At 43.3% G+C, this 14472-nt stretch overlaps 1 protein-coding gene across 4 annotated transcripts in view; it reads right to left on the bottom strand.

The window, feature by feature from the left end:
• TMLHE (trimethyllysine hydroxylase, epsilon) overlaps window positions 1–14472 on the bottom strand; it is a 70267-nt gene that overhangs the window by 1577 nt on the left and 54218 nt on the right. For 3 of the 4 annotated variants that reach the window (XM_060182867.1, XM_060182868.1, XM_060182869.1), the window contains one exon: window positions 10680–10916. The exons of the other annotated variant lie outside the window; for it this stretch is intronic. In XM_060182867.1, the coding sequence (XP_060038850.1) occupies window positions 10680–10916 (237 nt within the window). The remainder of the gene's footprint in view (window positions 1–10679; window positions 10917–14472) is intronic. 4 annotated transcript variants of the gene reach the window in all.

Here is a 14472-nt window from a genome sequence, read left to right as displayed (position 1 = left end):
GAAGTCGTGTTTATAGAACAATATTATATAAGGCTTCCTCTATAGTCACTTGTCCTAGAGATGAGGTGACAATAACAAGTCGGTGTTCATTCAGGATGTTAGAAAAAAAATACAGCCAGTGGAGCTCCCCTTTCCAGTTCTATCTTATTGCCCACTGATTTAGTTGATAGGACAGAGAGAGCTCAAGAGGAAAGGGGGAGAGAGCGAGGGGGAGAGAGATGCCTACAGCACTGCTGCACCACCTGTGAAGCTTTCCCTCTGTAGGTTCACACTGAGGGCTTGAATCTGGTTTTTTGCACATGGTAATGTGTGTGCTCAACCAGGTGTACCACCACTAGGCCCCTCCTCCTGCATTTTGTTTTATTTGGAGATTCACGAGATAGTGATAGAAGTTAAGTTCTGATTTCTCCCATCTTGGCATGTTTTATCTAAATCAAATTGCTCTGGTCAAACTTCGTAGACATATTGGGGAAAGGGCTGAGTTTTTTCCTCACCATACTGAGGTGGGCAAGGTAAGTTGTGCTAGAAGCCTTCTTTTTAAAAAATATTTATTTATTCTTTTTTGTTGCCCTTGTTTTATTGTTGTAGTTATTATTATTGTTGTTGTTGATGTTGTCATTGTTAGATAGGACAGAGAGAAATGGAGAGAGGAGGGGAAGACAGAGAGGGGGAGAGAAAGACAGACACCTGCAGACCTGCTTCACCGCCTGTGAAGCAACTCCCCAGCAGGTGGGGAGCCAGGAGCTCGAACTGGGATCCTCCCGTTGGTCCTTGCGCTTTGCGCCACATGCGCTTAACCCACTGCGCTACCACCCGACTCCCTAGAAGCCGTCTTTTAAACAGAATGACTTACACCATTTTAGGTGTTTCCCATTGTGGGAGGAATTCCAGCTACAACCTGGTGGCAAGTTTACCCAGGGCTCCTCATTCACTCGTTTTGCTCTGCCATTTAAATGTGCACCTGCCATGTTCTAGGCAGTGTGTCAGGTATCACAGATACAATGATGGACATAGCAGACATGACTGATGTCAGTCTTCAGGAAATCTACATTTGACTGAGAAAGACTGTTGATGAACTTGTAAGAAATATACAGACAAGATGGTTTCAGCTAGTTGCAACTACTAAGAGAAAATGGTGTTTTGTCTGCCATAAAAAGTGATCAGGAAGTCTATTTCAGGTGGAGTACTGAGTGAAGAGCTTTTAAAAGAAGTGACATTTCGGGAGTTGGGCGGTAGCGCAGTGGGTTAAGCGCACATGGCGTAAAGCGCAGGGACTGGCATAAGGATCCTGGTTGGAGCCTCTGGCTCCCCACCTGCAGGGGAGTCGCTTCACAGGCAGTGAAGCAGGTCTGCAGGTGTCTGTCTTTCTCTCCTCCTCTCCTCTCTGTCTTCCCCTCCTCTCTCCATTTCTCTCGGTCCTATCCAACAATGACGACATCAATAAAATAACAATGCAAATAAAAGGGAATAAATAAATATTTAAAAAGAAGTGACATTTCATGCAAATAAAGACAACATTGAGATACCACCTCACTCCTGTGAGAATGGCATACATCAAAAAGGACAGTAGCAACAAATGCTGGAGAGGTTGTGGGGACAAAGGGAACCTCCTGCACTGCTGGTGGAAATGTAAATTGGTCCAGCCTCTGTAGAGAGCAGTCTGGAGAACTCTCACAAGGCTAGAAATAGACCTCCCATATGACCAAGTAATCTCTCTCCTAGGGATATATCCTAAGGACTCCATAACATCCAATCAAAAAGATATGTGCACATCCATGTTCATAGCAGCACAGTTCATAATAGCTAAAACCTGGAAGCAAACCAGGTGCCCAACAACAGATGAGTGACTGAGAAAGCTGTGGTATATATACTCAATAAAATACTATGCAGCTATTAAGAACAATGAACCCCCCTTCTCTGACCCATCCTGCTGGAGGGAGCTAGAAGGAATTATGTTAAGTAAGCTAAGTCAGAAAGACATGAGATGATCCCACTCATAAACAGAAGTTGAGAAAGAAGAACAGGAAGGGAAACTCAAAGCAGGATTTGACTGAGTTTGGAGTAGGGCACCAAAGTAAAAATCTCTGGGTGGATGCTTAGCTTCACTTGGGGGGGGGGGCGAGGGGAGGTGGAGGAGGGAGATGGGACACAGAATTTTGGTAGTGGGAATGGTGTTAATATATGTTCCTATTAACTTATAGGCTCACAAATTACTATTCAATTTATAAGAGAGGGGAAAAATGGATCGAGTGTCTTAAACATTTTGTTGCACAGACCATAGCTCTGAGTATATATATGTTCCTTCAATCTAGCACTTAAGACTACAAATTAGTAATCAGATTGAATTTTAACAGTGGGCTCAAATTGTTAATACATTTCTAATAATGACTAGCTCTTTGAAATATTAAATCTCCTAGAAGTGTAGACTACGGAGAACAAAAGCAACTAGTGGTGTTCCTTTATAAGATACAGCTATAAGTAAATAGTATAAAAGGACATAAATTATGGTGAGGTCTTGTATGCTACAATGGGATTTTCAAAGTTAACCCAATTGCCAAATGATTTGGTTCTAGCTATAACTATCCATTGCTTTCTTTTTAAATTTTTATTTATAAAAAGGGAAGACTGACAAAAACCATAGGATTAGAGACGTACAACTCTACACAATTCCCACCACCAGAACTCTGGATCTCATCCCCTCCCCTGACAGCTTTCCTATTTTTTAAAAATTTTTTTTTATGTATTTATTTATTTTCCCTTTTGTTGCCCTTGTTGTTTTTTATTGTTGCTGTAGTTATTATTGTTGTTGTTGTTAGGACAGAGAGAAATGGAGAGAGGAGGGGAAGACAGAGAGGGGGAGAGAAAGATATCTGCAGACCTGCTTCACCGCCTGTGAAGCGATTCCCCTGCAGGTGGGGAGCCGGGGGCTCGAACCGGGATGCTTAGCCAGTCCTTAAGCTTCGCACCACGTGCGCTTAACCCGCTGTGCTATTGCCCGACTCCCAGCTTTCCTATTCTTTATCCCTCTGGGCGCATGGACCCAAGGACTCCCACCTTATGCACTCTATTGCTTTCTTAAACCCTAGGACAGCAGGACCCTCCCCTTTCTCTATAAAGCCCACATTTCTCCCAGTCCTGAAACCTCTAGGGTGAGGCTCACTTTCCTGCATGCTTCTCCCAATTAACACCAACTGACACTGCACCAGCCTAATCAACGCAACCAGCACCACCTCGGCATGTTTCACTTCGGACTGCATCCAGAGATGTCAGGCGTGGAATGTGAACCCACCAGCTTCATCACTCTGGTGAGACCTTTCCAAGCTCATAGGACTCCTTAAATTCATCTTGGGTAGTACACTTCTTAATAGACCTCAAAACCTAGATATAGACCAGGGTGCGTGAGATGGGGCATAAGTGCATGTATCCAGGAGTTGGGGAAAACCACAGACCTTACAGCAAAAGTGCACGGTAGTTTGCAGTGAGTCAATAAATGGAGCAAGCAAGCAGCAAGACCTAAAGAGATGCCAGAAAGTACCTAATGAAATAGCTCCTACTTAGACCTAGATCCCCTCCTCACCTGCTTTCTACTGCATGTCCCTCGCTCACTCCAAAGCTCACCTTGTCAGACAAAGTAAGGACTGCAAAAGCTGAATAAGGGCAAGAGACTGGCACACTTCAATGATGACTCTTTAGTCACTACCAGGCCACCCCAGCACCTGGGGCCCTAGGCAGGGAGCCCTTCCCAGGAAGAAGTCCTATATTTGTCTATGGCCATATCACCCTGAACACGAGCGATCTCATCTGATTTCAGAAGTCTCATATTTAAACCCTAACACCACCAGAAAAGGTAACATTTAAAAATTTCTAAAATTAAAAAAAAATGATCTGGTAAAAATAATCTTAGATATAAAGCATGCTATGAATTTTTTATCATGCTACAATTTTATTAAAAAGTATTGAGGGGCTCAGCTTTCCACCTTCCACCTCTGCACCTTCTGTGCCCTATAAGGATCCTGGGTCCAATCTTCCAGAGGGGTAAAATAGGAACTATTCCAGTATGGAGAACTCTGGTGGTGGGAATTGTGTGGAATTGTACCCCTCTTATCCAACAGACTTGTCCTTCATTATAAAATAAAATAAAAGTAAAGCAAAAAATGCAGAGGAAGAGAAAAAATCAAGAAGGTTTATATTTCAGGGTTTTTGGTGTGTGTTCAAGTGCTTATGCTACTATAGTTTATAATCTGTTACCAGAATGGCCTGCACTTCTCTGAAAGACAGCTACCAGACGGTTCTGCCTATATGTGCAATATAAAGAATACGGGGGCTGGGCAGTGGTGCACTGATCGAACACCCACGTTACAGTGCACAAGGACCTGGGTTCAAGTCCTTGCTCCCTACCTGCAGGGGTGAAAGCTTCACAACTGGTGAAGCAGGGCTGTAGGTGATTGTCTCTTTCCCTCTATATCTTTACCTACCCTCTTGATTTCTCTCTATCCAATAAATAAGTAAAAAACACTAAAAAAAAAAATCAAAGAACTGAAATATATCACATTTTTTTAAAGCTGCTAAGCTGTCTCTAATACTTTTAAGATGTTGTAAAAACTATGGTAGTTATCTTGGGGAGGGCCAGGTGGGGGCAGAGGGATGTGGTGGTGGGTGTGTTGTGGAACTATACTTTTGTAATCTTATGATCTGTAAACTATTATTAAACCGCTAATAAGAAAGAGAGAAAAATGTCTTACGATCCAGCATGTGTACCCTACGTCCATAGCTGTACTATTCACAAAAGCTAAGACAGGAAAGAACCTGAATGGCCTTCAACAGATGGCTGGATAAAGAAGCCGTGCAGGGAGGCGGGCGGTAGCACTGCGGGTTAAGCGCACGTGGTGCAAAGCGCAAAGACCTGAGAAAAGATCCCTGTTGGAGCCCCCGGCTCCCCACCTCCACGGGGGTCACTTCACAAGTGGGGAAGCAGGTCTGCAGGCGTTTATCTCTCTCTCTCTCCCTCTCTGTCTTCCCCTACTCTCTCCATTTCTCTCTTTCCTATCCAACAACAACAACAGCAATAACAACAAGGGCAACAAAAGGGAAAAGAAAGAAAGACAGAAAGAAAGACAGAAGCTGTGCAACAGATACTCAGTAGAATGATTACTGACCAGTTAAATAAGATGAAATCCTGCCACCTGTGATTATATGGATGGCCCCTGAGGGTATTATGCTAAGTGAAAAAAATCAGGAGAAAGACTAATCCCAGTGTTTGCCTATTTGAAAGAAAAGGACATACATGAGAAAACAAAGCCTTAGTTACATGAACTGGGTTGGAGATTATAGGAGGGATGCTAACGGGGACTAATGTGTGGTAACAGATGAAAAGTGGACTTTTTGGGCCAGGTGGTGGTGCACCTGGTTAAGTAAGCGCTCACATTTCAGCGCACAGGGAGGGACCCAGGGTTAAGCCCCTGGCTCCCACCTATCTCTCCCTCCCTCTAAATTTCTTTCTGGGTCTAACCAATAATTAAAAACAATTAAATTAAATTAAATTTCAAAAATGTTGTATGTTTTAAAAAAAAAGAAAAGTCGGGTGGTAGCGCAGCAGGTTAAGCACAGGTGGCGCAAAGCGCAAGGACCGGCAAAAAGATCCCGGTTCGAGCCCCCGGCTCCCCACCTGCGGGGGAGTCACTTCACAAGTAGTGAAGCAGGTCTGTAGGTGTCTATCTTTCTTTCCCCCTGTCTGTCTTCCCCTCCTCTCTCCGTTTCTCTCTGTCCTATCCAACAATGATGACATAAATAGCAACAATAATAACTACAACAATAAAACCACAAGGGCAACAAAAGGGAATAAATAAATATTTAAAAAAGAAAAGTGAACTATTGGTGCTGTTATAGAGAATGCAGATGTAAAATTATGAACCTTCTCACCTGAAATATGTATGTTATAAACCAATATCATCTCAATGCATACTTATTAGTAAGAATCATTATAAAAAGTAGTCCTCGGGGGAGTCAGGCGGTAGTGCATCGGGTTAAGTGCAGGTGGCATGAAGCTCAAGGACCAGCATAAGGATCCCGGTTCGAGCCCCCAACTCCCCACCAGCAGGGGAGTCGCTTCACAGGCAGTGAAGCAGGTCTGCAGGTGTCTGTCTTTCTCTCCCCCTGTCTTCCCCTCTTCTCTCCATTTCTCTCTGTCTTATCTGACAACGACGACATCAATACTAACAACAATTATAACCACAACAATAAAAACAACAAGGGCAGCAAAAGGGGATAAATAAGTAAATATTAAAAATATTTTAAAAATAAAAAAAGAAGTCCTCAGAGCATTTCTCCTTTATAGTGAACACACTATTAAACTTTCTCAGTAGAGGGTGCTAGAGGGACACTACAGGAGAAAGGTTCTTGTGCAATTTATAGCTCTGGCCAGCATCTGATCTGTGGAAGTGAGGTCATCAGGTCCACTAGCCCCAGTCCCTAAGTCCCCAGACCTTGTCCCTATGCGGCTGAGAAGCCTTTGCCTAGCAATAACCTTCCCACACCTTCTTGCCACAGTAAGCCAGTGGCCCTGCGTGAGCTGTAGAGCAAGCTGCACAGAGGCGCACACGCCATCTTCTCCAGCTCCTCCCCCAGCCTCATTTCCCGCAGGGTGTGTTCTTCAGCCCTTCTGTTTGCACCAGCACCCGGACTTGCGGTGCGCACTCTTCCTACTAGCTGCTGATACCGGTTCCCTGTGCTCACCTAACTTGACCAGCTGCTGCCTAGACAAGCCAGCAAAGTTTTTGGACATCAGGTGGCTGATGTATTCTTTGTTTGAGATCTCAACTCCCCTTACAGGTTTATTTTCCTTGTCTATGCCGCCTTAGCCTACAGTGCTATACAGAATTTCCTGGTATCGCATGATCACTCTTTCATCAGAGATCATAAATAGCATAGAGATAAACAAAATTGAGAGACATATTATTCAAAACATCAGTGAAACCCAAAGCTAGTTTAAAGAAATGGTTATGCAAAGAGACTCTCATGCCTGAGACTCCAAAGTCTCAGGTTCAATCCCCCACAGCACTATAAGCCAGAGCTGAGCAGTGTGCTGGTAAAAAACAAAACCAAAACCAAAACCAAAACCAAAAAAAAAAAACAATGACAACTATAAGACAAAGAAAATGAAGGCAGAAATGGAAAGATACTCTATGCTCATGGACTGTGATGATGAAGTGTATTCTATGACTTACAACAATATGTAGATTCAATGAAGTCATTTTCAAAATCCTATAACATCCTTTACAGCGGTAGAGCAAAAAAGTCATAGCATCTATTTGTAACTATAAAAGACCCCCAAATAGTTAAAATAATCCTGAAGGGAAAAAAAACAACAAAAATATATTGTGCTCTCTAATTTCAAAACATACTAAACAGTAATCAAAACAACATGGCTTTGTTTTTAAAAATAGTTTCCTTGTTGGGAAGACAGAGAAATTGAGAGGGAAGGGGGAGACAGAGAGGGAAAGAGACCGAGAGAGACAGCCACAGCCCTGCTTCACCGCTCGTGAAGCTTCCTCCCTACAGGTGAGGACTGGGGGCTTCCACCCCAGGTCCTTGCACATTGTAATGTGCATTCTACCAGACATATCACTACTTGGCCCTTAAACCAGCGTGGTTTTTGGAATAAAGACAGATAAACAGACCAAAGGATCAGCTTCAGTGCTCTGAGAGCCCAGAAAGAAACCTATGCATTTAAGGACAATGGATGTATGAGAGAAAGCAAGAGCGCACAATGGAGCAGGGGAGATGTCTTCAGTGAGTACTGGGCAGCTATGGGCAAAAGATGAAAACTTCACCACTACCTACCGTCATACACAGTAATTGAAAATGACTGAAGCCTCTTTCCATGTAAAAGCTGAATCAGAAAATACTAAAGAAAGCAGGGAGTCAGGTGGTAGTGCAGCGGGTTAAGCGCAGGTGGCGTGAAGCACAAGGACCGGCGTAAGGATCCCGGTTCGAGTCCCCACCTGCAGGGGAGTGGCTTCACAGGCGGTGGGTGAAGCAGGTCTGCAGGTGTCTCTTTTTCTCTCCCCCCTCTCTGTCTTCCCCTCCTCTATTTCTCTCTGTCCTAACCAGCAATGAGGACATCAATAACAACAACAACAAAGACAACAAGGGCAACAAAAGGGAATAAATAAGTAAATAAATAAATAAATACAAAAGAAAGCAAAGGCAATACACTCTTTGATGCTGGCCCTGCGGATGTCTTTGGGGGCTCGACACTAACAGCAAGGAAAGAAAAGCAGAAACAAAGAAATAGAACCATATCAGGATAGAAAGCATCTACTTATCAAGTAAAACTTAAGATCAAAGTGGAAATGCATCCCACTGAATGGAAGATGCTATTTGCAAATCATACCAAATAAGCAGTTAGTAGCCAAATATATTAATAACTCACGCACCCACCAGCTCCACCAAAAACAACCCAATTTAACAATGGGAAGTCTCTCCTCTCTTCTCTGAGGATATGGAGTTAAAAAGTGGGCAGAGGATCTGAATACACAGTTCTCCAAAGAAGACAGAGACATCCAGAGGACAAACAGGCACACGAGAGGTTATCATTTCTTACTACGGCAATTCCTGTTAAAACAGCATGGAAGAAAATATGAAGCCATAACTTTGGAGAGACACATGCACTCTCATGTGTCATGAGTGACAGACTGCAGCCAAGAACTGAAAACAACCTGAGTGTCGACTGACAGGTGACTGGATAAAGCAAGTAGGGGTAATGATGTGGAACCTACCACTTTCAGACATTGCTGAAGACAGTGTAAAATGTAACAGCTGCTTTAATAAAAGTGCTGACATTGTATGAAACTCAGTGATCACCTACACTATGACCCAGTAGTTCCACCCTTAGGTATTTACCTGAGTGAAATGAAAACACCTATCACAAAGATACGTTTCTATGAAAACCCATGTCGTTCATGGTAATTCACAATAAGCCCTAACTGGAGACAGCCCAAGAATTTATTCATGAAAAAATGGATTCTATGGAAGGAACTGCTGGAGCAGGAGAAAGATCTATAGTGAGAGAAACATTAAACAAGTAGTTTTCTCTGGGGTGTGTGTGCAGGCTTGGAATGGGGAGCTGTGTCAGGGTACTTTCTGTGGGGATGGTCATATTCTCTTCTAGATAGGGACGGGTTTACAGATGTGTGTGCTTTTGTCAAAGCCCATCAAGCATACGTTTCATATTTTTAACACCATATGCAAATTTCATCCAAATATGGAAATAAATACCGAGCTCTACTTAAGGATATAAATGCTGAAGCATGTTAGGACAAAGTGTATCATATTGGAAATGTACTTTGGGGAACAGGGTGGTAGCGTAGCAGGTTAAGTGAAGGTGGTGCAAAGCACAAGGATCAGCATAAGAAAATGTACTTTGGAATCTATAAAGAATAAAATTGACGTAAATGATAAACAGAAAGGATATCAAGCAAATATAGTCCTATCTTTATGGTAGAATCTAGATTTTAGGTCTATGGGATTTCCCTGTAATTTTTCCCAATTTCTCTACATGTTTTCAAATATTCATAGCACTTATTCTAAGCTACAAAGATACAAGAGATAACAGAGAGGGAGAGGGAGAAAGGGGTTCTCAAGAAGCTTACCCAAGGGAAAGGGACTAGTATTAATGCCGTGTGCTACTGTAGTCCAGGGACAATGGTAGGGCTAACTTAAAAAAATTAGGATCATTTGTTTATTTATTGGATAAAGACAGCCAGAGATTAAGAGGAAAGGGGGCGATAGAGAAGGAGACAGAAACATCCGCAGCCCTGCTTCACCACTTGCAAAGCTCTCCTGCTACAGGTGGGGACTGGTGCCTTCGACCCGGGTCCTTGCACATCATAACTTGCGTGTTCAACCAGGTGCGTCACCACCTGGCCCCCCAGCCTTTTTAAAAAAAATCATATTATTGTGGGGTTAACGGTTGACAGTTCAGCTTCAGCTGCTGATACATGGGCCCCATTTCTCATCTCCCTGTGACAGGTATCTGCAGAACACTCTCACCCCAACTTGGGTCCTTTACCCCATCATGCACCAGGACCCCAAAGCCCTCTCCACCTCTCCGTTGCCCAATTTCCCTAGACTTCTTAGCTTTGGTGCATAAACCACACCCAGCTCATGTTTCACCCTGTGTCGTCCCTTCCTACCCTTAGGAATGACTATTTCTATCTTCACAGCATCCGGGTGTGTAGGAGCGGACTTGAGATGAGTGAAGATGGTGAGTGTACTTTTCATGTGGTCCTAGGAAATATCTTACTGCTAATGTCCAGTGTACTACTGAACATATAGTTAGGAGCTTTGCAGGGATCTGGCATATAGACAATATGCCCGGCATGCATTTGGACGACCTAGCTACCTGTTCACTAAAGATAACTTTATAGTTGTTTTTGATGGTAGTAAGGCTTCGTTTTAGATATAATCTTAAATATCTGCCCACCCCCACATCTAGTATTCCTTGACTACTGACTTATTTACTATTCTATGGGAATTAGGAGAGAAATCAGACTACAGGAAAAACTACAGAGTAGAAAGACCAAAATGTGCCCTGCATAAGGACTTAGGGATGTCGACGTCCCCAGAAGGCTAGTAGCTGCTAAAGACATTACACTAGAGGATAGGTCTTTGGTACTCACCTGATCAAGTAGAGCTCTTTATTCCATGGGTAGATATTTAAGACTGGCCCAACTCCAATCATGTGATTGTGACATTCTCCAACGTTTTCAATATATTCATGTTTCAATGGCACTTTGCTGAGGAGTTCAAATTCTTCAGGAGCTTTTTGAAGCACCTGTTGTGCTGCATAGAATCCGTCGACTAGCAGAGTCCTGCCACCTGTCCCATCATGCTTAAGACAGTGAAACACCTGAATGCTAAGCAGTGGAGAACATGTCAAAAACCACAGGACATTATACAGAAATGACTGCTGAAGACTTTTGTGTAATGTTCTCCTACTAAAATCTACAGGTTTCTTCTAAACATAAGCAACACATATTGAAGTCTATAGGGGTTAGGCCCTGGGAACATAGGCAGAAATAAGACATAGTGTGTGTGTGTGTGTGTGTGTGTGTGTGAGAGAGAGAGAGAGAGAGAGAGAGAGAGAGAGAGAGAGAGAGAAGGGGGCGGAGTAGAGAGATATGCATTACTATGATCTATCAGGGGCTACTTTGATATATGTGGTGCAAGGGATCAAACCCGGGCTAGCACACATGCAAGTCCTGCATTATAACACTGAGCTACCTCCCTCTCTGGCCACATTAAGGTACAGTCTTATTTGTCCCCTCGAGTATTATTAGTCTTATAGTCTGTTTTAACAAATCTCACAGTCCAGTAAGAAGAGATGAAGCAAGTAAGTACTAATAAGATGTGATAAGCTATGTGCAATACAGTGGGATGCAGAGAAACTTCTGTTCTAGCGGGGAGTTGCATCGAGACATGTTTTAGCAGAATGAGAAAGACTTTGCTGAGGAGACAGCATAGTGGTTCTGCAAAAGACTTTCTTCCTTGGGCCGGTGGCGGTGCACTGGTTGTGCACACAGGTCACAGTGAGCAAGGACCCAGGTTCGTGCCTCCCGTCCCTGCTTGCAAGGGGAAATCTTTGTGAGTGGTGAAGCAGGGCTGTAGGCGTCTTTCTTACCCTCTCCCTATCTCTACCTACCCTCGTGATTTCTGGCTGTCGCTAGCCAATAAATAAATATTAAAAAAAAAGACTTTCTTGATTGAGGATTCAGGTCCCAGGTTCAATCCCTAGCACAGACATTAGCCAGAGCTGAGCAGTATTCTGGACTCTCTCTCTCTCTGTGTGTGTGTCTGTGTGTGTGTGTCTGTGTGTGTGTGTGTGTGTGCCTCTTTCATTAAAAACAAATAACTATTTGGCCTAGGGATCCCGGTTCGAGCCCCTGGCTCCCCACCTGCAGGGGAGTTGTTTCACAGGCGGTGAAGCAGGTGTGGGTGTCTATCTTTCTCTCCCCCCTCTCCATTTTTCTCTGTCCTATCCAACAACAATGGCATCAGCAACAACAATGACTACAACAACAATAAAAAACAACAAGGGCAACAAAAGGGAAAATAAATAATAATAAAAAACAAATAACTATTATAAAAGAAAAGATTATTTGAAAGAATTTAAAAAATGAACAAGAGGAGAGAAGTGCTATGGCAACAGAAGGAATTCCAGGGCTGTGGTGGCCCTCCTTCTCACCTTTGCTCCCTCCCTCGCTCTTTCTGAAAACTCTGGCCCAGAGTAGTAAAGCCCTGGAGAGGAATAAAAAAAGAATGAGCAAAAGTTGAAGCGTAATGACACTGACTTGAGGAGATGGATATCCCAGGCAGAGATAAAGTATGATCAAGATATGAATGTAAAACAAGGTATATTCAAGGAAGGAAATAAAGGACATTCCTGTTGGCAAAACATAGATGACTACAGATCGATTTTAAAGTTCTGTGTGGGCATATCAATGAGGTGAAGAGTTGACTATGCTGATAACATGGAAGATAGATTTATGGAAAAGTCACAAAGATGTGGAAAACAACCTGGCTAACAAACAGCAGAGTAAAGTACAGGGACCCAGAGATTGGAGAAGGGTGTTATACACTGGAGGAGACACTGCAGAGGTACACTGGCAAGGTCTGATCATTGGTTCCATGTGGAAGGTGAAGAACAGGCACAAATCAGGAATGGTTATAGGCTTTTCACCTGGAAAACCTGACAGACAACAATGTCATTTTCTAGGACAGAGAATTCAGGCAGATGTGTAACTGGATGATAATGAGAAATGAGGCAGGATGAGGAGTTAAGAAGGAAGTTGAGGGGGTCAGGCGGTAGCACACTGGGTTAAGCACACATGGTGCCAAGTGAAAGGACCAGCATAAAGATCCCAGCTGGAGCCCCTGGCTCCCCACCTGCAGAGGGGTCACTTCAGAGCAAGTGGTGAAGTAGGTCTGCAGGTGTCTGTCTTTCTCTCCCCCTCTGTCTTCCCCTTCTCTCTTGATTTCTCTCTGCCCTACTCAACAACAGCACCAATGGCAACAACAACAACAACAAAATAACAACAAGGGCAACAAAATGGGAAAATGGCCTCTAGGAGCAGTGGATTTGTAGTGCAGGCACTGAGTCCCAGTGATAACCCTGGAGGCAAAAAAAAAGAAAAAAAGAAAAAAAGTTGAGATCAGTTTCTTACTGAAAGAGTCAAGTCATACATAGATGGATGAAATATCAAAAGGAGAGCAGCTGTGTTCCTCTCCTCTCCTCTCCTCTCCTCTCCTCTCCTCTCCTCTCCTCTCCTCTCCTCTCCTCTCCTCTCCTCTCCTCTCTTCTCTCCTCTCCCGGGTCAACTAGGAATACCAAAGGAGACCACCTGGGACCGAAACAAGACAGGAATAGAACGACTTCAGGAACCCACCAAATCACCAGTGAGATCAAACACGTGTGGCTTGTGGACAGAGAGGAGCCTAGGGAGAGATTAAGTGGCTGGTTACAGTTTGGCAGTTTACCAGTTGAGACACCACCTCCAGTCTGTTTCACCAAAAAAAAAAAAAAAAAAAAAGACTGCTGAAGGGAGGAGAGGACTCCCCTAAGACTCACTAAATGCAACTGTGAGTCTCCATTGCTACTGCCCTCAGAAGCTGCCGCAGCAGGGGGAGGCCCTGTGCTGATACCAGGGGACAGAGAACTACCTAGGAAACCAAGGAGAAGATCTATACCTAGGTGGCCTAGCAGTGGGGCTGTGAGTCCCTTTGCATAACCACTAAATTATCTCTGCCCCACCTTGCTTTATCTCTTGGTCAGGAGTGATGGATTAAGCTAAAATCCTACTAATAGTTTAAAAGCCCTTAGGCTCCCATAGCCTACAGGGAAGTAAAAGAACGAAATAGGCTTTTAAGCCACTGAGCTCCAACTCAGGGATTAAAATAATATTGAAACAACTGTCAATTTCCACAACTGTGAACCCTTTAAGTACCTTACTTACGCACAAGTCAATCTAGGAAAGAGTGATCAGTAATTTAAAAAGTACTGAGAGAGGGAACTCATAACATACTATATAAAATAGTTAAACCAACAAGAAGAAATATTGGAGAAATGAACCAGGACAAGAGTCCAGATAAAAGACCCCCAAAGGGTGAAGCACAAAACAATGAGGTCAACATCCAGATGCTAGTTAAGGAAATAATCATAGGAGTGAGTAAAGAGTTTGAAAGAATTGTCATCAGAAATGCAGAAACAACAAATGAGCCTCTGGAAGAAAACACTAATTGTTTCAAGGTCATAAGAGAGCTGAAAGCTGAAATAGCTGAGCTAAGAACACAACTAGCTGAACAAGCTAAAACAATATCAGAACAGGGTAACAAAACAGATGAACTCCAGCAAACAGTAGAGGGGAGAGAGAATAGAATCAATGTGGCTGAAGACAGAATTAGCAAGATCAAGGA

Source organism: Erinaceus europaeus, chromosome X (assembly GCF_950295315.1).
Source record: "Erinaceus europaeus chromosome X, mEriEur2.1, whole genome shotgun sequence".
Taxonomy (NCBI): domain Eukaryota; kingdom Metazoa; phylum Chordata; class Mammalia; order Eulipotyphla; family Erinaceidae; genus Erinaceus; species Erinaceus europaeus.
Note: the sequence above shows the minus strand (reverse complement) of the source record. Positions and strands in the feature narration are given on the sequence as shown.